At 40.9% G+C, this 24,490-nt stretch overlaps 1 protein-coding gene across 2 annotated transcripts in view; it reads left to right on the forward strand.

Moving 5' to 3' along the window:
* Window positions 1–24,490, forward strand: part of LOC139396411 (striated muscle preferentially expressed protein kinase-like) — a 134,205-nt gene that overhangs the window by 5,920 nt on the left and 103,795 nt on the right. The window contains exon 2 of one of the 2 annotated variants that reach the window (XM_071143459.1): window positions 18,882–18,982. The exons of the other annotated variant lie outside the window; for it this stretch is intronic. Within the exon in view, the coding sequence (XP_070999560.1) occupies window positions 18,970–18,982 (13 nt within the window). The 5' untranslated portion in view covers window positions 18,882–18,969. The remainder of the gene's footprint in view (window positions 1–18,881; window positions 18,983–24,490) is intronic. 2 annotated transcript variants of the gene reach the window in all.

The following is a 24,490-nucleotide window of genomic DNA, read 5'->3' on the forward strand; positions in this document are numbered from 1 at the left end:
ACATACTCATCTCATATATGAGTACTCACTCGATACCATCTACTGCATCTTGCCTATGCCGCTCTGTACCATCACTCATTCATATATCTGTATGTACATATTCTTTATGCCTTACACTTATGTGTATAAGGTAGTAGTTTTGGAATTGTTAGCTAGATTACTCGTTGGTTATTACTGCATTGTCGGAACTAGAAGCACAAGCATTTCGTTACACTCGCATTAACATCTGCTAACCATGTGTATGTGACAAATACAATTGGATTTGATTTGAAACATCGCCTGAAAATAATTAGCATAACACAACGGACATAAATATCCCTAGAAAATATTCCTATTCATGAAAATCACAAATGAAATATATTGAGACACAGCTTAGCCTTTTGTTAATCACCCTGTCATCTCAGATTTTCAAAATATGCTTTACAGCCAACGCTAGACAAGCATTTGTGTAAGTTTATCATAGCCTAGCATAGCATTATGCCTTGCTAGCAGCAAGCAACCTTGTCACGGAAATCAGAAAAGCAATCAAATTAAATCGTTTACCTTTGATGAACTTCGGATGTTTTCACTCACGAGACTCCCATGTCGATAGCCAAAGTTCGTTTTTTCCCAAAATATTATTTTTGAGGCGAAACAGCTCCGTTTGTTCTTCACGTTTGGCTGAGAAATCGCCCGGAAATTGCGGTCACCACAATGCTGAAAAATATTCTAAATTTGCTCCATAATATCGACAGAAACATGGCAAACGTTGTTTAGAATCCATCCTCAAGGTGTTTTTCTAATATCTATTCCATAATATATCCGTCGGGACAATTAGTTTTTCGGTAGGACCGATTGGAGTAATGGCTACCTCTGTATTTTACGCGAGAATCTCTCTCGGAGCCACCATGTGACCACTTACTCAATGTGGCCGCATACGGCTATTCTTCAACAGAAATGCGTAAAACTACGTCACAATGCTGTAGACACCTTGGGGAATACGTAGAAAGTGTAAGCTTGTTGATGGTACATTCACAGCCAAATTAGGGAGTCATTGGAACGCAGCGCTTTCAAAACCTGGGGCACTTCCGGATTGGATTTTTCTCAGGCTTTCGCCTGCAACATCAGTTCTGTTATACTCACAGACAATATCTTTACAGTTTTGGAAATGTTATAGTGTTTTCCATCGAAAGCTGTCAATTATATGCATATTCTAGCATCTTTTCCTGACAAAATATCCCGTTTAAAACGGGAACGTTTTTTTTCCAAAAATGAAAATACTGTCCCCTAGCACCAACAGGCATCTCCAATTCAAAACTAAATCTAGAATCGGCTTACTATTTCGCAACAAAGCATCCTTTACTCATGCCGCCAAACATACCCTTGTAAAACCTACTATTCTGCCGATCCTTGACTTCGGCAATGACATTTTACAAAATAGCCTCCAACACTCTACTCAGCAAATTGGATGCAGTCTATCACAGTGCCATCCATTTTGTCCAAAGCCCCATATACTACCCACCACTATGACCTGTATGCTTTCGTTGGCTGGCCCTCGCTTCATATTCGTCGCCAAACCCACTGGCTCCAGGTCATCTAAAGCCCCGCTTTATCTCAGCTCACTGGTCACCATAGCAGCACCCACCCATAGCACGTGCTCCAGCACGTATAATTCACTGGTCACCCCCAAAGCCATCTCCTTCTTTAGCCGCCTCCTTCCAGTTCTCTGCTGCCAATGACTGGAACGAATTGCAAAAATCACTGAAGCTGGAGTCTTATATCTCCCTCACTAACTGTAAGCATCAGCTGTAAGAGCAGCTTACTGATCATTGCACCTGTACATAGGCCATGTGTAATTAGCCCACCCAACTACCTCATTCCCATATTGTAATTTATTTTTTGCTCCTTTGCACTCCATTATCTCTACTTGCACATTCATCTTCTGCACATCTATCACTCCAGTGTTTAATTGCTAAATTGTAATTATTTCGCCACTATGGCCTATTTATTGCCTTACCTCCCTAATCTTACTACATTTGCACACACTGTATATAGACTTTTCTATTGTGTTATTGACTGTATGTTTGTTTATCCCATGTGTAACTCTGTGTTGTTTGTGTTGCACTGCTTTGCTTTATCTTGGCCAGGTCGCAGTTGTAAATAAGAACTTGTTCTCAACATGCCTACCTGGTTAAATAAATGGGAAATATATATATATTTTTTTCATTTTTGTTTTTCAGCCTACTTTGCCTGCATCTTACCAGAATCCCCCCAGAAGCGGCCAGATTTAAATTTAAATAAATGTATCCAAAATTACACGATTTTGAAATATTACTATTATACTGTACATACAAATTAAACCCATCCACAAAAAAAGATTTCTTGATCACAGAAACAATGAGGAAAATATTGAAAAATAAATAAATAATGAAATGCTAATTAGATAAAGCAGCCCGTGTAATCATCTGCCAGAGTGTAGCCCCAATTGGCCCGAGCTCCAAGTAATATATTTGGGCCAGATAACCCTCACCGGAATCGGCCCGAGCCGCAACTAATATGTTTGGGCCAGATATCTCACACCGGAATTGGCCCGAGCTCAATCCCTGCATCCTAGCCATAAGTAATACTGCCGAAGGTGGCCCAGACTCGGGCCACATGACGTCGGCGAGTCTGACTCTCAGCTGAGTGCCCCAACTCTCAGCCCGGAATAGGCCCAGATCCACTGTGCTAGCTGTGTAGTGATCGCAGGCATTCTGAATGGGTGGCAATGACAATTCAGTCGAAATAATTAGTAGGAAAACTCTTCACCATCGTTATGATGTCATCAGATCGACTTTAGATATGACAATGATGTGGCTTTGTGAGGCAGAGGTTGGCTTTTAGCTATGATAGCGCTACACGGTCTTGGATATATTCTAGCTCTACACGGACTCAGATAATAGGCTAGCTATCTCTTCACATTCATGGATATCCAAGCAGTGAGAGGAGCAGTAGACACGACACATACCCGCTTTTAAACTGTGTGGCTGTAGTGGAAAGCCAGCTAGCGAGCTGAACCGTGTGCTACTACGTTAATTTCTAGCTAGCTATTATAGCTAATCTGGTGCCCTTCATTAAATCCTAGCTACCTAGCTCCTGTAACATTATACTATATCTCAACTAAATCTGACAGCACCATAATGACACAGGGTATCCTTGCCTTCTTCTTCTTTTGAAATGTCCAGCCACTATAGTGCACTTACACAATCATGGTTCAATCACAGTAAAGCTGTGAAACCCATGACTAGGTGCTCTAATCACTTTTCTTTTAAACCGGCCTTATCGCTCTTTGTATAACTAAACATTTGAAGAAGTGGATAGATTGTCTCCCTCTCTCAACAACAACAAAAAAAGAAATACACTCTGGGCAATATGCATTTTGGAAATTGTAGTGAGTGCACCATTCACTCATTTAGATCATTGGACATTAAAGTGATAAGGAATGGAAAGAAGTCATCTTAGACTATTTGGACAGAATCACTCAAAGGATCACTCTGTGTGTGTAAGTCTGCTGAGGCATGTGCCTCATATGATATCCCAGATCATCAGTATTATTTTTGCTGTGAAAAAGCACAACAGCCTTTTCTGTTCACCTTTTTTATCTTGGCTCTTGATTCTCGTTTTCTAAAACCCTTATGCCTCTGTAATGTATCAAAGTGATTGACTCACACTGCCTGTTTGTTTTTCAGTGTGCAGCAAGAGTTCAGTTGACTGTAAATAGTAGATACATGTTTTGTATTACAAACACAACAACGAGGACTGAAGTGATGAATAACAAACCTGCATCTGTAGCTGAACTGCAATTCCCATGTTCCTATTGAGATAGCTCCTGACTACACAGGGTGACCATGGCATGGCATGGCAGTCTGTCTGTCTGAGCTGACCACAAATTGCATCGCGGGTTAAATAAAGCCTTCACGTCAGGGCAACACTTGTGCACATTGGACAACTCTTGATCCCATCCATTTCAGGACTACTGCAATTGCCAGGGATCTCCTCACACAATTCACAGAGACGATTCTCTCTCCTACAGTGTATCTCAACTTGCCAAAAGTGTGACAAAGATTTTTGCATCAGTACAGCAAGTCCTACTTGGCGATTCTAATTAATTTTGCATTTAAATGTATAAATGTATCTCTTTTGTCACGTATATGCTTACTTTACATGCCTTCTATCAGTCTCTTTAAATAAGTACCACATTGGAAATTGCATCAAGGACCATATTGGAAGTAAGTTATCCACTGAACAAAAATGTTCACAAAATTATAAGTTGAATCAAATCAAAATACCTGGAAAGTATAAAGATAAAGATACCATAAAGATAGTTCAAATCGCAATGTTTGAAAAAGCTGATGCTTTGAAGGCCAAAATCAAAAGATCACTTCAGCATTTTAAATTCTGTGTGTAATTCCATTTTGAATGGAAATCTAACAACAGTGCTCTTGTTACTACTGAATAAAAAGGTGCTCATGCTTCAAAAAACAAGTTGAAAATAGTCCACATCATGCAGATAGTCAAATTCAGTGAGTAAAGCCAGGAATTAACAAAAAAACAGACAGTGGGACAGATTTACCAAGCTTTTGCACCTGTTAGTTACAAGTAAAAGAAACAAAGCTAAACCATTTAAACTTGACTTTACTTGAAAGCCGTATTCCTTCTCTTTACCCTCATTTGACCTTTTCGTTCCATCGTGTATGTTTCATGGAAAAAGCAAATGCACATTTAGCACCAGTGCAAATGCTGAGTAAATCTGATCCAGCGACTTAATTAGTATGGTTTTATCATTATTCTTTATTATTTGTTATTTGGAGTAGAGTTGGTCAGAGACAGAGGTTTTTTTTTTTTTTTGGAAGTCTCATGGTTTTTTTAGACCAGAGGACATGACATGAGGCAGAATGGCAGTGGCATCAGAAACCCGCCAGTGCAAGGGGTGAGCGTGGGGGATTTCCAACCCATTGCTCGGATTCCACTGAACATATGAACACGGGACAGTGAGAGCAGCAGCAGAGGGAAAGATGGGTGACAACAAGATCGGTCTTAGAAAAGAGGTTCACAATTGCAAAGTGTAAGCAATGGTTGGAGAGAAAGGTAGAGTAGGGTAATGGACATTATAATAAACATTTTGTCATCTAACCAATTCTCCCATATTCAGCAGCTCAATATGGTTCTTCCTCACAAAGAATGGTCAGGATTTCAGATATGTGTTCATACACAAGTTATAAGGAAGCAATTGCATTGGACACCCTTGCTCTAGGTCAGTGGTACTCGTTGTGCTGCCCCCAGGCCACAAGCGGCCCGCGAGCCCTTCATTTGTGGCTCGCAGTGATTTTCCTATTTTCCATTCATAATACATAACAACGATACAATTTCAATTCAATGTATTTAATGCAGACCTGAATAATTTCATTGAATATATCTATTGTTCCCTGGATGGCAGACAGATGGCAGTATAGTGCAGCTGTTAAACAGGAAGGTCATACTGGAACGTTTGCCGAAATAGAACGCAACTGCTCAGCTACAGCAACCGACACATATCAGTTTGCTACTAACTAATATTTGCAGTCTGGTCGACATGGATCGATTTATTGTAAAAATTAAACGTAAATCTATTGACAATGAAAATGAGGGGGGGCAAGCTGGAGAACAACGCGACAGCTATGAACAAACAACCACCGGAGGACCAGGAAATGGTGGAGGGGAAATGCAGCTAGCTAACGTAGCTAACCTAGCTAACGTGGCTAACGTGGCTCCGGTGGCTAAGAGAAGGATATGGTAGTTTCAAGAAGAACACAGAAAGAGAAATGGACAGACAGGTATTTTTTTTGTACTGCATAATGGGACTAGCTCACTTTGTCTTATTTGCCAGAAGGCAGTCAATTGTTTAAAACAAGCAAAGTTAGAGCGACATTTCCAGTCACACCATGCCCACTTTGACAAAACATATCTGCCATAAAGCAACCTCAGAAACAACAAAATAGCGCAACTCAAAGGGCAACTGTCACGCCTGCTCCCGCTCCCCCTCTCTGGTGCTCGTTGGGTCACCAGGCAACCCATCATTACACACACCTGTCACCATCGTTACGCGCATCAGCGCTTTATTGGACTCACCTAGACTCCTTCACTTTGTTGATTGCCCTTCTATCGGTCTGTTCCTCAGCTTGATCCCTGTGTCAGCATTAATGTAATTTTGTTTCCCCTGTCCAGACGCTGTCCGTGTTTTGTTTCATGTCCGTTATTTATTGAATGTTCACTCCCTGTACTTGCTTCTCGTCTCCCAGCGTCTGTTCTTACAACAACAACAAATTATGGACAGATCTAGCACAGTTGCAGAGAAAACAACAGAGGCAACATATGAAATTGCTTAGATACTCGAGAGAAACAAGAAGGCCTTCACAGATGTGGAGATTGTCAAATAATGTTTTTTGGCCTCAGCCAAAATATTGTATGCTGATTTCACAAACAAGGAAGCTTTTGTAAGCTAATTAGGGACTGCCACTCCCAGACTCAACCATAACAAGACGGATAGAAGACATTGGCAAGGACATCGGTAGGCAACTGATTACTGACACATCCATGGCGCTGTGTTTTAGTATTGCGCTTGACGAAAGCACTGATGTAAGTGATATTGCCACATTATGTGTTTGGGTCCGTTTCCCTCAAAACGAGTGGTTCAGAGAGGAACCTTTATGTTTCCTGCCCCTTCAGGGACAAACACGAGGAGAGGTTAATCTGAAAGCCCTTGTTACATTTTTGATGATAATAATATTGACTGGTCAAATTTTGCATCTGTGTGCACTGAACATGTGAGGGACAGAGAAGGGACTCATAGACCTGATGAGAAAGAGAGTATATTCCCGAATTTGTTATGTTCCATTGTATCATTCATCAGGAAGCACTTGTGGTTAAACTCAGACTGTGACTTACAGAATGTGATGCAGCAAGTCACAATGAGGTGCGATGGCCGTGAATTTGTTGCAAGCAAGGGGAGAGAGGAGCCAGAGCTGGATGATCCACAGTGGATATTAAAGCTGTTTTTTTTTAACTGACATCACCTGCCACCTGAACACGGTGAATCTCCAGCTCCAAAGGAAAGCTAAAACTCTGGGCAAAATGCTGCGTGTGGTCACAGAATTTCAAAATAAAATCACCACACTGCTCATACCTGTCAGACAGTTTGATAATTTCCCAAAACTCAGAGCAGTCACCACATACAACCCAGACATACTGCAACATTTTAGCTATGATGCATTTGTATGTGTGTTGGAAGAGTTGAAGTTGAAGTTTGAGTCAAGATTCAAGGATATCATGGAGTACAAGGAGTTTTCAACTTCATTGAGAACCCCTTTCATGTGCCAGTGTCATCTCTGACCCCAGTCATCACAGCCCTCTGTCCTGACCGTGCTGGGGCTGCAGGCAAATTACACATTGCAAGGTGAGCTAAGGTTTTACCTATTTCTGGAGCCTTGTGTCAGACAGAGTATCCTCTTCTGAAACAATGTGTGCAAAAGGTGATATAATTCTTTGTCAGCACTTATTCATGTGAAGCAACATTTTTAACAATGAACATTGTGAGAAAAAAAACAGAGAAACAGACTGACCAATGCACACCTGGCTTTCCTCACAAGTAGCAACAACAGACTATACATTTAGAATGAATTCAGTCAAGGAGCAGAAGGGACATTTTCGCTCATCCAGCTACTGAGGTAACCGTTAACATGGGTCTTACACGTGATGTAGCATATTTGATGTGTGTATGTATATATTTGTGATGTGCTGTACGTCAAGTCAATTGCATGTGCTCTATCGCTCTGAATTTGCTCTCAATTGATAATATTGGGGGGAAAAGTAAACAAATTAAAGATCTGTGCGGCCCTCTGAATTGATTGTCTCAACCCAAAGTGGCCCCCTTACAAAAGATTGTGAGTAACAACGCTCTAGGTTATGTATCAGATCTAACTAATCTGGGGCAAATTCTATTGATGGACTTGAGAAACGTACAAGTTAATTACTTTGTACTGTGGCGTACAGCAGGTCAGCCACCAGGGGGAGACTCGTCGAGGCCTGGTAACAGATGGAGTATACATCACGAAGCGATGGCTCCATCTGCTGGACGTGCCAGGTCTCGACGGGCTCTCCAGCCAGGACTAATTGGGGCTGATTGGGAGCTGGTGAGTAATCAAGGGCGGATTGCTCACCAGCTGTGCAAGGCTCATAAAGCTGCCAGAAGGGCAGCACACAGGAGGAATGGGGGGAAGGAAGGACTCCCATGGTATTGTTGGTACGGTTGCAGAGGTAAGAAGAGGGAGTTCGGTTTTGTGCCCGACAGGATACAGCCAGACCCGGAATACCAGAAGAAGGCATCCCTGAGAGGGCGTCATAGGGGAGACCTATCCTTTTCTTTTTGATCTATTATTTAAATAAACACCCTTGAAACAGAGCTAATCCTTCTCTGTCCAGTCTGATATGGGTAAACGTCTTGACCAAACTCCCTGGTCTGCCACAGTACATTTTACATCTCTACTCAGTGGTGATTTTTAGCATGTAAATCTTGGTTGCCCCACATTAATTTTGTGGAATGTATGCCAGCAAAGCCACTACACAACAGAACACAACACTAAACAATACATTAATTGCACTATAACGGTGACAAACGGTGCCCACAAACTGTTAGGGCGTGCAGTACATAAAGCAGTCCCAACAATAGTCCCAACACCTTACCACTGCTACACCTGGCTATTGGCGGAGCCTTGTCTGGTAGCGAAATTGTTCATTCAGCCTCATTTACTGCCTTTAAAAAACAATAGCTGATATGACTGACTTGCCTAAACAAATGTGGTTTCAACCGACAATTGAGATGTACAAACTACGGCATAAGGGGACGATAAAGACAATGAGTGAGCTAGAAAAGACATTGTCAATATAGCTATTTGTTCAGCACTTTTGAAATGTACAGTGACAGAATTCAGAACATGGGCCGTGCTTACAGTGTTCTCCCTGTACACCAAGTCAGAACCGTCAGATAAATAAAGGGGGCATGATAAAGCAGACAATGAAAGCTTTTACAATTTTTGATGATTACATATCTCAAAAACTGATTATAGGCTACATGTGCACCACCAAGTCAGAACAGTAGGTGAAATTAAGAGGTGAAAATATAATTATTAGGGTGAGGCACATGGGCTACTAACAGCTTACTACGCAAAATAAACTTAGTATTACTTTCTTAGCTACAATAAGGTATCCCCCTTTCCCTTTCCTTTCCCTTATACATACAGTATCTCCCTTGCATATTACATAATTTATGCAGCAGCATACAAGACATTTTTGGACTCACCTTGTTGTGCTGTGATCACTTGAACAGGAAGGTGATGTGGTGGTCCTTCGTGGGCAAATCTTGTCATCAAACTTTGTCATCAAAGTCGAGCCATCTCTGGATTTATGTTGCTTTCAAGACAACTCGGGGGGGGGAAAGTTGAATCATGATGACGTCAGTGATCTTCAGGTCGTAGCTCTAGAAAAATGCCATGAGATCCGAATTTACAATTCCAAATTTATTTCTCAGTCGTAGCTCATTTTTTCCCCAGTTCCCAGTTGTCTTGAACTCACTAAAATCAGATTTTTCAGTTCTGAGGTAACAGTTGTTTTGAGCGCAGCACAAATCATGATTCATTGACAGCATGGCCAATGTTGAAAGTTTATCATTTTAAACTAGGAAAAGATACCCTTTAATCTTAGACACAGCCACTCCACTGAATAGCAGGCAACGATTGCTTTGCAATGTTTGCAGTTAGCCACACTGATTCCTTCCATATCACTCATTGTTGAATTTGGATTTCCAACTTGTTGTGTAATGTTTATGTCCAATGGTCGATGAGCACCGATACGTTTTATCTATAATTTCTCTTCATTATTCATCTTCAAATGAAAAGGATTTGCCAGTAGATTGTTGAATTGATTCATGATGATGACTGCTCGCTAAGATTTTGAAAGTGTGACAGTCCAATCAAAGCTACTGTAGATATGATGTGATTTGACAATTTTATCTGTGGCCAATGACCTTGAGCCTTCTGGGATGGGCACTTCTAATGTAACTCTATGGTAGCACCTAAGGGGCTTGAATTTTCAAGCTCTACCTTTAGACTTGGCGGTGACATAGTGTCCCCGTGAGTGACAGAACACTGAGCCAGTCACGGCACAACACTCTGTATTTTCTGCTGGCTTGAGCTAGTCTGAAACACCTGCATTTTTTAGCTGGCTTACTCAAGAAAACAAAAAAGAGACCATGTTTGTATGCGGCTTTATTAACTCAATGATATAAAAGATCTCTTACAACGCTGTGTACTACTCCCTTCACAGAACAGCGCAAACTTGCTCTAACCAGATAAGAAAGATGAGTGGGAGGCCCCGGTGCACAACTGAGCAAGAGGACAAGTACATTACAGTGTCTAGTTTGAGAAACAGACACCTCACAAGTCCTCAACTGGTCCTCATTAAATAGTACCGGCAAAAAAACAGTCTCAACATCAACATTGAAGAGACAACTCCGGGATGCTGGCCTTCTAGGCAAGAGTTGCAAAGAAAAAGCCAAATCTCAGACTGTCCAATAAAAGATTAACATGGGCAAAAGAACACAGACACTAGACAGAGGTACTCTGCCTAGGAGGTCAGCATCCCAGAGTCGCCTCTCCACTGTTGACGTTGAGACTGGTGTTTTGCACTTTTCACTTTGATTTTGGTTTACAATGAAATATCTTTCTGAAACATTATAATAGGCGTACATGTTTACATTGTTACATATTTGTTGAAATACAGAACAATCCAATCTCATTTGGACCAGAATAGCTAGAGAAAAATAGTTTAATTAAATACAGTTTTTCTCAATCACGTACAAGCATTTTTTGGAACAGTTGTTGATTTCCAATACAGTGTACTAAAGACATAGAACTTTGCAAAACAGAATATGCAATTTCAAAATGTATTTGCCTTGTCAAAACATAAATGTATTAATCAAAACTATATTATACACTGTCAAAATTGCAAATACATTTGTGCAAGAACCCGACTATCTGCAAAAAGATTAACGCATACATACATTCATCTTCTGTCTAGTCTGGCAAAACAGAAAGTTTAAAAATCCCAGTAGATCAGTAGAATTTCTTTGCAGTCACTAAATCACGCTTTTCTGCTTATTTCACCAAACAATTTCATACACATCAAATCAAATATTATTCCTGATCAAAAAGAAAATGGTAAATAAGCACATTGTGTGCAGGATTCATTCATTTGTATCATCACAATCCAATTCCATGTATTATAGGCTGGTCTGCTCATATTAGCAGACTTTCCATGTGCAAGGAGAAACATAATCCCCAATAGAAATGAGGAAAGGTGAATACAGTGGATGAACACAATTTATATGAATGTATAGACCACAATGTTAGAAATGATGAGTGACCCAAAGTTTCTTATTAAAAGTAACTCAACTTCATTCCATGCATCTCTGCATGTCCATAATGTTGTAAAGATATCATAAAAATAGACATTTGCCTAGATCTTTCCCTATATTTTACCTGATTTACTACTGATAAACACATTTACAAGTTTGTACAGTAGTACTTACTGATTTCTGAAAACTGTGAACACATTTGCAACCTTTTCTCTTCTGATCAAAACAACGTGTTAATATTTGGTGAACATACACTTTACAGTAAATTTTGTATTCATTGATGACAATTGTATTGAAAGTTTTGCAAAAGTAGTTCTAAAATATGCAATCCAGGTATAAAGGCAAGAATATGATCCAACATTTTGCAAATGTATTTAAACATTTGATCATTGTTGTTCTGCTTTAGGCATGTTTATTCACCATTCCAAAAATGTACTTGAAGCAATTAAGAAAAACTGTGATTTGAAACTTAAAGTAATACATGTTTTGTACAGTACACTTTACTTGAATAGTCCATCTGTAGATGCTCATCAAACAGACTATCAGTAACATGTCAACAGCATATCTGTTGACTTGCATCATGTCACTGATAGTCTGTTGATGGTCCTCTGTGGCTCAGTTGGTGAACCATAGCGCTTGAAACGTCAGAATCATGATTCCAGCAGGGACCACCCATGTGAAAAATCTATGTACGCATGACTTGGATAAAAGTGTCTGCTAAATTGCATATCATCGTTTGCTGTTGAGCTACAGATGGACTATCCAAACTAAATGTTGACTCTTTTTCCACTTATTGTCAGTTTGCAAATACCACATTTTCCATTGTTGTTACATGTTTGTTCACCTTGACACTTGTTTGAGCTTGCCTCTTCCTTGAGAGTTTCCTCTCCTTAGTAGGAACACACTCAATGTCTTTTGGGCATATTTGTGTGCTGTAGCATGGCACTATTCTCAGTGAGCTTAGCCAGCGCAATATATTGATTCACAGAGTATAGGAGAGAAATTGGGATCTTAAGCAAGGACATGTTAGCAGTCATGCAGCGCTAGCCTAGTATGTTATTGTCACTTCAAATATCCATGCCTGACAAACATTTTTATAAGGGTGTTTGACGTTTGGTATAGTTTTATCTGCTCAAATTGTGGATTGATTGTTTGTAAACCAGAATGGAGAGTCACTGTAGCCTACATATCTAACCCTAAAACATACAAACAAATCACATGTGAAAAATGTCACATGTAAAACAATGTGTTGAAATTTTCCCGCCTGTGATATTTCACATGTACGTTTTTCGGACCTTCCCTTGGTCGTATTCTCGCGGGGCAGAAATCTCAGAGACCAATTGGTAAACTCTGATTTACCACCCCAAGATATTCCTGAACAACGTCTATTTGCGCCCCTACTGGATGGAAATTACAAATGTAATGGCTGTGCTCAATGCAATGGCACATATAAATGTAGATCCTTCAAACACCCACAAACAGGGAAATCGATCCCAATAAAAGGTGTTATTACGTGCTCCACTAAGGCAGTTATTTATCTTATAACTTGTCCTTGTGGTAAAAATGATGTGGGTAAAACAAAGCGCGAATTAAAAATACGTATCTCAGAGCATCGTAGCACCATTAGGTGTAAAAACTTTACTTATCCAGTTGCGGCCCACTTCTTGGAGGCAGGCCACTCGATTTCGTCTCTGCGTTATATTGGCATCGAACATGTCACCCTCCCTAGGAGAGGGGGTGACCTTGATAATTTATTGTTAAAACGAGAGGCTGCCTGGATCTTTAATTTAAAGACCCTTGCGCCCTTCGGTCTCAACGTAGACTTTGATCTGAAGCCATTCTTGTGATTATTGTGACTTTGCCATTGTAATTGTTTGTAAACTTGTATAGTCAAATTAATCTATGATCGTATGCTATCCATTTGTTTGTATGCTGTTCTTTGTATGACATTTTAATATTTGATTATTAACCAATGATATTAGGCCACCCCTGGCCATGATTACAGACACCTGTGTCTTTTGACACTATATAAACGAGTCATCCCGCAGTGTTTGTGATTATACCCTGATGAAGACAGCTTGGCTGTCGAAACGTTGGTATTACATTTTTGCATCTGAGCTCCTAGAGTGTGCGGCTCTCTTTTATTTTCACATGTACGTTTTTCACCTGTTTTTCCCATGTGAATTTTTTTCTCCCAATTTTCACATTTATTTCACCACTTCCAGCTACGTCTGGGGACCAACCATGACCGAACCTGCTTAGCTTCAGAGACTAACTAGCAGGGTGCTATGTTTCTGGAATGAAACTTGCAGCTGGAAAAAAGGAAAATAAGGCAGTGAAAGCAAAGGCCAGCGTAACAACCAAAGATAGGGAAAATTGCAGGAAAGAGGGAGGCGTTTTATTTAATCGCATGGTAATTGTTTTTAAATCACTGAACTATATTTTTGCAACCATTTACAATTCATTTGTTCTCCCATTTAAAAACTATTTCCTTGCAAATGTTTTGTTATCAATACTTCTGGGTTTATGTTTGCTGTCATTATCATTATTTTTGTTTGCAATACTAAGAATCTGGTTCTCAACTTCAGAGGTTTTGCTTGATATTAATGGCACAAAAGTAACTCACTCACTAGAGTATTGCACCATATAATAGCACTATTCCTCTATTAAAGGTATTTAAAGCGGCAATCATTATTGAAACATGAACAAAGTGTTCTCTCCTCCACAGTTTCAGTAAAAAGCAGAAGGATTGGGCTGGAGAAATGCAGCCATTCTCAAATCCATAGATTACGCTATGGATGCAAGGACTGACCATCCATAATATCAATATTATAGTTTTAACCATGTTTTTAGTGGTTGTTTACATTGAGTTTGTTTATATTTTGGGTTCTGATGGGGTACAACAGTTGAACTAAGCTCATGGTGTATTTATACTTATATATTCTTCAAGAATCAATAAGTACGTAACATTAATTTACAAGTCAAAAAAATTGATGTAGCAACTAAGGCTTGCCCTTTTAATTAACAGGCAGTGACTATACTGCAGAACTGGAGTAAGTCGCCATTTGATCGTGATTCATTAACCTGCACCCCCCCCAAAAATAAAAACAAAATCACGGTTGTAATTGCAAGTTCACATGTGAAAAACAATCACACGTGTGGAGTTTTCTTACATGTGAAACTGCATATCCGATTTTAATATGTGAAACAGCAAAATATATTATTCTCATCACGTGAAAAGGTGAACTTTTTGAACATGTAAACTCTAAATGTAATACTTGTGGAAATATGTTTTCGCGGATGAAATTTAAGCTCAACATTAGTTGAAAACAGCAATTTCACATGTGAAAATGCGATTTCACATGTGAGAATGCGATTTCACATGTGAATCTGCAAATTTGACGTGTTTTCTTTGTAAGGGAAAATATAGCCCTCAGCTTGTTTGATGTCACATTCAGTTGTTCATTAGGGATGCAGAGTAGTGAGGAGGGTCCTGACTAGAATCCTCTCTTCAATGCTTATCTTTTCTCTACTTGCACACAACATTGCCTTATTAAGCCAACCCAGAACTGTTATCTAGACAGAGACTTGGGGAAGAAAACAAAGAAAACACAGGGAAAGAAAAGTCGACCTACGCTTCTTCACGGCACTATTTTCAGGGGACGCTGATTCACACCCACTGCTGCCTCTCTGCCTCTCCTTTCTCGTTCTCCCTGCGGTGAGAGACACGCATGGGGGGAATGCGCCCGCTGTCTCTGGCTACTGTTGTGAGACGCAGATTATTCTTTCTGAAAAGCTAATAGTATTTGATGCTCTTCTGCTTGTCGACACAACAATCTGTGCTTTACAGTGGCATTCCTTTACTGATCCACATTGACTCTCAGGAGGATCAGGGAGTGATAATGATAATCGTTGTAATGATTATGTAATAAACCCTAGTGCCTTGATGCCTATGTTTCTCTGCACAGCACGTTGGAAAATGCAATTGTTGAATAACAGATTCCATTTTTTGGAGCTCAGTTCTTGCAAGTTGATTGTCGGAGTACGATAAAAAATCAGTATCTTAGTGAAGAGGATCTCCTTTTTCTGCACACATTATAATACTCAGACCCAACCAGAAAAAACTGTCAACCAAAGACCCAAGGCAGGAATGAAGAAAACCAGGTCAAAGAAATTCCTCCAGGTGAGTTCAAACTGTTCTGAAAGAATCTGACATAGTGATTTCGCTCTACGCATTACCATTTTTACTCGAATAAAAATGGCATTTGTATGTTGTCATGTAGGTTAATGTCATATGCAGCATGCTAATTGATGAGTAGAACTTGATCTACACACTAATTCATGATTATATATGATTGCATGATTTACAATGATTTATCTAAATGTGTTAGTGATGAGCATAATACTCTTACCAATGCCTTCGAAAAGTATTCAGACCAGTTGACTTTTTCCACATTTTGTTATGTTACAGCCTTATTTCTAAAATGGATGATATATATAATAATAACGAAGCTAAAAAAATAATAATAATTGTAATTTTAGCAAAAGTATTACAAATAAAAAACAGAAATAGCTTATTTACACAAGTATTCAGAACCTTTGGTATGAGACTCGAAATTGAGCTCGGGTGCATCTTGTTTCCATTGATCCTCCCTGAGATGTTTCTACAACTGGTATGTATGAAAGGCACATATCAGTCTATATAACGTCCCACAGTTGACAGTGCATGTCAGAGCGAAAATCAAGCCATGAGATCAAAGGAATTGTCCGTAGAGCTCCGAGACAGGATTGTGTCGAGGCACAGATCTGGGGAAGGTGCCTTTGTCAGGGAGGTGACCAAGAACCTGATGGTCACTTTGACAGAGCTCCAGAGTTCCTCTGTGGAGATGGGAGAACTTTCCAGAAGGACAACCATCTATGCAGCACTCCACCGATCAGGCCTTTCTGGTAGGGTGGCAAGACGGAAGCCACTCCTCAATAAAAGGCACATGACAGCCCACTTGGAGATTGCCAAAATGCACCTAAAGACTCTCAGACCATGAGAAATAAGATTATCTAGTCTGATGTAACCAAGAATGAACTCTTTGGCCTGAATTCCAAGCATCACGTCTGGAGGAAACCTGGCACCATCCCTATGGTCATGCTGTGGGAATGTTTTTCAGCGCCAGGGACTGGGAGAAGGACTGGGAGAGGCAAAGATGAACAAAGTACAGAAAGATCCTGGATGAAAACCTGCTCTAGAGCCCTCAGGACCTCAGAGTGGGGCGAAGGTGAAGATAGCTGTGCAGCAACGCTCCCCATCTAAACTGACAGAGCCTGAGAGGATCTGCGTTGAAGAAAAGGAGCAACTCACCAAATACAGGTGTGCCATGCGTGTAGCTTTATACCCAAGAAGACTCGATGCTGTAATAGCTGCCAAAGTTGCAAAGAACTTCGAAAAGGGTCTGAATACTTATGTCAATATGATATATATATATATATATATATATATATATTTGCTTTGTCCTTATGGAGTATTGTGTGTCGATTTAAGAGTCTATTTTTGTTGCCATTTCAGAATAAGGCTGTAAAAAAAAAAAGTGGAAAAAGTCAAGGGCTCTGAATACTTTTTGAAGGCTGTAGGCAGTAGGCAATAGATTTCTAGGTTCAGATGCCATGGAGACGATAAGAGGTTGTCAGTTTGATCCACTTGCAGGAATTATTATTCTCACAATCTGGCAATGTTCTTATTCACCTATTTTTTTCAGAAAGATCAGCAGCCATCTGGAATTAGCAATCCTGGATAATTTTATATGCCCCCCCACCCCCCCACCACCCCACCCCCACCCCAGGACAAAAATTAGGACCATGCTTGCACTTTAACTAGCATATATGAATTATCTGAGAAAAGGTTGCATCCTGAAAGACTTGTCTACGTGACAACCATTTTCATATTTACCAGCCTGTCAGCTAATGACACTTATGAAATAAACATATCTTATGCCATATTATTTATGCCCCAGGCTATTGTATCACATGACCCAGGGACGGCTCTAGCCTTTAAGCAAGATTTTTATTGGAGGGCAGCCACCTCAATGCAAAACATTTTGGTGCCCCCCCTTGAGGGCAGAGATAAAAATGTTAGTTTAAAATTTAATTTCCTGCAATTTCACACATTTTGCCATTGAGCCCAGAGAACGTTCAGCAGTTTTATAGAAAATGTAATGCAATTTAACTCATTTTGCCATGGGGCAGAGAGAAATCTCTGACCTACAGTACATTTTTAGATTGGTAGTTAGTCTAGCCAGCTATCTAAACTTGTAGTAATCATAGCCAAATACTGACCGGACACGCAGGACACATGCCCAGGGGCCCTGACCTCCAGGGTGCCCCCATTGACTTTGTTAGTCATTCTCACTCAGATATGATATTAACATAACATACAGTTAAAGCCCTGACCTCACTCCTATAGAACATTTTTTGGCAGAATTGAAAAAGCTTGTGCAAGCAAGGAGGCACACAAACCTGTCTCAGGAATAGGCCAAAATTCACCCAACTAATTTTGCAAAGGACCTAACTGTCAACAAATTGAATGACTGACATAACAAGAGAAACTGCTGATGCACAAACACATTTCGAAACTGCACCTCGTATTCTACTATTCTCAATACTAAGTTGAGACTGAGTTCCTAAATTTATATTTTAGGGTCTACCCCCTAGTGGCCAGGGGCCCTAACCGGCCGCTTATGTCGCTTATGCCTGGAGCTGGCCATTGTTTACTTTCCACAATTTCAGGAATTTATTATTTTCTTTCATAAGTTCTCTATCTAATACATGCTAGATAAGAATGAAGAGGGTGGATAATGTAACCTATTGATCAGGTACTATAGCAGCCTAAACTTCAACTTCAGAGAAGGTTGTTTTATAGCCCTTCTCTCTCATGACTTGCTGTGTGTGAGGACTAAAATGACCAGTCAAGTATGTTGGCCCTATGTTGGCCGGTCACTCTGTATGTCTGTAATTTTGGAAAATGTAACAGGAGCCCTTAGCTGCGCTTCTCGCTTCTGGAAGCATGTTCCAGAGTGTCCCGGGACAGCAGAGTGGTCATGATAGCTGCGTCATTAAAGCCTGCTGGCACTGTCGTCATATCCCCCAGACTTTCTATTCAACAGCTGTAGGCTACAATCCCTGCCGACCTCTCTAAAAAGGTCCCCTTAGGCATCCTGGGAGAAAACATATTACTCTCCACTCGCTCGCTCACTCACTTACTAATCTCTCACATGTTGCATCATACAGCACCAAAAATGCATATGAGCAAAGGAAATGATATTATCCCTCTTAGTATATAATTATAACAGCAAAACATTTACTGTATTATATTTATGCATTCTAATACTGTTTAACATGGCATTAAATCACTTTTTGTTTCTCCTTTCAGAAAACTGGCAACTCAAAGCAGCCATTTGGATCATCCACTCATGGTGTGTTCGGAGTTAGCAATAACAGGTTACTAGAACACATTACCTATGGAAGCTACAGGTAACTGCCAAAATAATGGAAACACTTGATTAAATGAGGGATACAAAGTATATTGAAATCGGATGCTTCCGCACAGGTGTGATTCCTGAGAGATTTAAGCAATTAACATCCCATCATGCTTAGGGTGAAGTGTAAAAATGCTGGGCAGGCCATTATTTTGGCTATGCCCCCATAGGATGACAATGCCCCCATCAACAGGGCATGAATGGTCACTGAATTATTTGATGAGCATGAAAACAATGTAAACCATATGCATTGGCTGCCTCAGTCACCAGATCTCAACCCAAATGAACCCTTTTGGGAGATTCTGGAGTGGTGCCCAAGAGAGCGTTTTCCACCACCTTCAACAAAAAGTGATTTAACTTATTATATAAATTGCACCTATGATTTTATTTTTTACGTATCGTCAATCAGAACTGTAGTATAGTATAATTATGTTGATTCTGTTAATTCTGTTGTAAGCTAATTAATCTCATACTCAAATCAAGTCTAACCAATCAGATGAACATCAAACGATCATTGAGTTCCAATCCATCTCAAGCAGTGAGCTTTGATCATCTAATCCTCCCATGTTGAGTTGGAGAACATCTCATGAGAGCTGCTGGGTTACCGATGACTCAGTGGAGTCTGATCTATTCTGAGCTGTAACCGTGACTTGGTGTGGTGGAGCTGTATGTTGAGAGTGTTTGGCAGTCTGAACTCAGTGGTGCTGTAGAGATGTTCAGGTGGTGTAAATGATGATGCAGTTGAGTACAGCTTAGCTGAAGGTTATGTTCAGTGAGTGGTTGTGTTCTGAGATTTACTCTTTGGCTGTGAGCCACAAAACATTTTGCAACCTACAATGAAGTCATGTCCAATGTTTCACTCTGTCTTGCATGAGGCAGTTTTAATCACTGCTCTTTGACTCTTAGCTCAAATTCAGAATGCCTGTCTTGTTTGAATAGACAAGAAGAAGTATGATTCACTCATGAGGACCAAACTGACTCAACCGATTCACAAAAATTAATTGCTCCAAACTAATGATTTCAAAGTTTTCCGTGTATCCTTTACTGTGTTTGAGGTAAAGAATTACAGCATTGTGTTGAAACGTTTTTCCAACTTCACCTCTCTCCCTTACAAAAATGTATTTGTGGCAGCAAACTTCCTGCAAGTTTGTGGCAAATTTGCTGCAAAATAAATGGTGTGCCTCAAAATGTTGCCAGAAGTTTGCAAAGGTTGCCTCTAGTGGTGAATCTGTGGTAAACCTTTGGCAACAATAATATTTATTGAAACTAGCTTGTTGTCCGGTGAGTGCCTAACTTATTAATTTAACTTCCTAATAAACGTGAACCTTTTATTAGCTAAATGATGCAAAGTATTTTTTTAAACATTTATTTAACCAGGCAAGTCAGCGGAGAACACCTTCTTATTTACAATGACAGCCTACCCCGGCCAAACCCTAAGCCGTACAATTCTGGGCCAATTGTGCACCACCCAATGGGTCTCACAATGATAGCCAGTTGTGATACAGCCTGGAATCAAACCAGGGTCTGTAGTGATGCCCCTAGCACTGAGATGTAGTGCCTTAGACCGTTGCGCCACTCGGGAGCGTAGGTAGCAATGTCATGTTTTATGGGATAGAGTGAAACACATTTTGTTGATACCAGTTTAAATCTGTCAGTCACTGACCGGCTAGGGTTTAGCTAGCTAACGTTAGCTATCATATTTGTTGCAAAAATACAGATGGAGGTCACGTGTGCTCCCTCTCCGGCCTCTAGGTCACTAGGCTGCTCGTTATAGCACACACCTGTCACCATCGTTACGCGCACCTGCGCGTCGCCAGACTTACCTGGACTCACCGAAGGGCAGCATTAGTTTGTTTGTTTTTTCGGTGGGAATGATGTTGTGTGCAGGAGCTGCTACAGGCTCTCATGTCTCAGCCGGATTGCCAGGCTCCCCTGCTATAGCCAGTTCGTCGGGCGTTCATGCCTTCACTGTATCGCCAGGCTCCCTTGCTTCCACCGGCTCATCAGGCTCTCATGCCTCAGCCGGATCACCAGGCTCCCCTAACTCAGCCGGTCTGTCAGGTTCCCGCACCCTAGCCGGTGACAGGTTCCCACGCATCAGCAGGGGTGACCTGTCCGCTCCTGATCCCCGGGATCGTCCCTTTGGTTGGCGTCCTGCGGCTGGAGTCGAACACGCCGGGGAGGGGGTACCTTCATCAAATCAAATTTATTTATATAGCCCTTCGTACATCAGCTGATATCTCAAAGTGCTGTACAGAAACCCAGCCTAAAACCCCAAACAGCAAGCAATGCAGGTGTAGAAGCACGGTGGCTAGGAAAAACTCCCTAGAAAGGCCAAAACCTAGGAAGAAACCTAGAGAGGAACCAGGCTATGTGGGGTGGCCAGTCCTCTTCTGGCTGTGCCGGGTGGAGATTATAACAGAACATGGCCAAGATGTTCAAATGTTCATAAATGACCAGCATGGTCGAATAATATTAAGGCAGAACAGTTGAAACTGGAGCAGCAGCACAGCCAGGTGGACTGGGGACAGCAAGGAGTCATCATGTCAGGTAGTCCTGGGGCATGGTCCTAGGGTTCAGGTCCTCTGAGAGAGAGAAAGAGAGAAGGAGAGAATTAGAGAACGCACACCTAGATTCACACAGGACACCGAATATGACAGGAGAAGTACTCCAGATATAAAAAACTGACCCTAGCCCCCCGACACAAACTACTACTGCAGCATAAATACTGGAGGCTGAGACAGGAGGGGTCAGGAGACACTGTGGCCCACTCCGAGGACACCCCCGGACAGGGCCAAACAGGAAGGATATAACCCCACCCACTTTGCCAAAGCACAGCCCCCACACCACTAGAGGGATATCTTCAACCACCAACTTACCATCCTGAGACAAGGCTGAGTATAGCCCACAAAGACCTCCGCCACGGCACAACCCAAGGGGGGGGGGGGGGGTTTCAACCCAGACAGGATGACCACATCAGTGACTCAACCCACTCAGGTAACGCACCCCCTCCAGGGACGGCATGAGAGAGCCCCAGTAAGCCAGTGACTCAGCCCCTGTAATAGGGTTAGAGGCAGAGAATCCCAGTGGAAAGAGGGGAACCGGCCAGGCAGAGACAGCAAGGGCGGTTCGTTGCTCCAGAGCCTTTCCGTTCACCCTCCCACTCCTGGGCCAGACTACACTCAATCATATGACCCACTGAAGAGATGAGTCTTCAGTAGAGACTTAAAGGTTGAGACCGAGTTTGCGTCTCTGACATGGGTAGGCAGACCGTTCCATAAAAATGGAGCTCTATAGGAGAAAGCCCTGCCTCCAGCTGTTTGCTTAGAAATTCTAGGGACAATTAGGAGGCCTGCGTCTTGTGACCGTAGCGTACGTGTAGGTATGTACGGCAGGACCAAATCAGAGAGATAGGTAGGAGCAAGCCCATGTAATGCTTTGTAGGTTAGCAGTAAAACCTTGAAACTAGCCTGTATCCCCGGCACACTGACTTGGTACCGGTGGCCCCTGTATATAGCCCCTTTATTGTTATTCTTATTGTATTACTTTTAATGATTACTTTTTATTTTAGTAAATATTTTCTTCTTCTTTAACTGCACTGTTGGTTAAGGGCTTGTATGTAAGCAATTCACGGTAAAGTCTACACTTGTTGCATTTGGCGCATGTGACAAATAAAGTTTGATTTGATCTGGCTGATCTAGGGTGTAGCCATTAGTCCAACAGTTGAAAATGAGAGTTTTTTATTGGACAAATTCAGGTATGTTTATCCCTGTTTTATACACGTGGTGGGTCTAATCCTGAATGCTAATTGGTTAAAAGTGCATTGCAGCCGGTATCTATTCCACAAGATACCACCGGCTAAATCTATGATGTTAAAATGCCTATTTACACTGTTCCATGTGACTGCGCAATCCATTATCATATTAACCCAGGCAGGGTAGTTATAAACTTGATCTTCACTATACGTATTATCTCACATTTCTTTTAGATTAACATCTAGTTTTCAACAGGAGAGATTTGTATGAACCTTGCTGTCTGTCTCTCTGACAAATGCAACGTTGTTTCAATATTCAAATTCAATCTCGAACTGTCCCATAGTAATGAACGTGTAGGGTCAGGAGTCGGGACAAGAGAGGGGGGCAGGCAGCGTTTCTCAGCCAGTATAAATCATGAATCAGCTTGCACAATTTTTATGGATATATACAAAGAACTGTCAATTAAATAAAGGTAAAAATGAAACAAATTGCAGCTACTTTGCAGTCTTTCCAGCTTCAGTTTGATGCGATTGTGTTAGCTGTGTTGTTGGCTAGCTCTTCTAAAACAACAGTGTCCTAACGAGAGAGCACATTTTCCATGCCAGGCAAAATCGTGCCTCATTAGCTCATTGTTATGGATGTATCCAAATAAATGTCACTAGAAAACAGCTTAACCTCTTTGATCTCTAGGGGCGCTATTTCATTTTTGGATAAAAAACGTTCCCGTTTTAAGCGCGATATTTTGTCACGAAAAGATGCTCGACTATGCATATTCTTGACAGTTTTTGAAAGAAAACACTCTGAAGTTTCAGAATCTGCAAAGATATTGTCTGTAAGTGCCCCAGAACTCATTCTACAGGCGAAACCAAGATGATGCGTCAACCAGGAAATGAGCAGAATTTCTGAAGCTCTGTTTTCCATTGTCTCCTTATATGGCTGTGATTGCGCAAGGAATGAGCCTACACTTTCTGTCGTTCCCCCAAGGCGTTAGCAGCATTGTGACGTATTTGTAGGCATATCATTGGAAGATTGACCATAAGAGACTACATTTTCCAAGTGTCCGCCTGGTGTCCCTGCGTCGAAATTGGAGCGTAAAGCCAGGTGCAATTATTTTTCCATTTGAGAGCAAGGAGAAACCAGGCTTCCACGAAGGATATATCATTGAAGAGATATGTGGAAAAACACCTTGAGGATTGATTCTAAACCACGTTTGCCATGTTTCAGTCGATATTATGGAGTTAATTTGGAAAAAGGTTAGCGTTTTGAGGGCTGAATTTTTTTTTTTTTTTTTTTTTTTTTTTTTGGTAGCCAAATGTGATGTACAAAACGGAGCTATTTCTAATACACAAAGAATCTTTTTGGAAAAACTGAGCATCTGCTATCTAACTGAGAGTCTCCTCATTGAAAACATCAGAAGTTCTTCAAAGGTAAGTTATTTTATTTGAAGGCTTTACTTGTTTTTGTGATAGTTGCCTGCTAAATGCTAACGCTAATGCTAACGTTAAATGCTACGCTAGCTAGCTACTGTTACACAAATGATTGTTTTCCTATGGTTGAAAAGCATATTTTGAAAATCTGAGATGACAGTGTTGTTAACAAAAGGCTAAGCTTGAGAGATAGCATATTTATTTCATTTCATTTGCGATTTTCATGAATAGTTAACGTTGCGTTATGGTAATGAGCTTAGGTCTATAAATAGAATCCCGGATCCGGGTTTGGTCGTCGCAACAGGTTAAACAAATGCAGCT

Source organism: Oncorhynchus clarkii, chromosome 3 (genome assembly GCF_045791955.1).
Source record: "Oncorhynchus clarkii lewisi isolate Uvic-CL-2024 chromosome 3, UVic_Ocla_1.0, whole genome shotgun sequence".
NCBI lineage: Eukaryota > Metazoa > Chordata > Actinopteri > Salmoniformes > Salmonidae > Oncorhynchus > Oncorhynchus clarkii.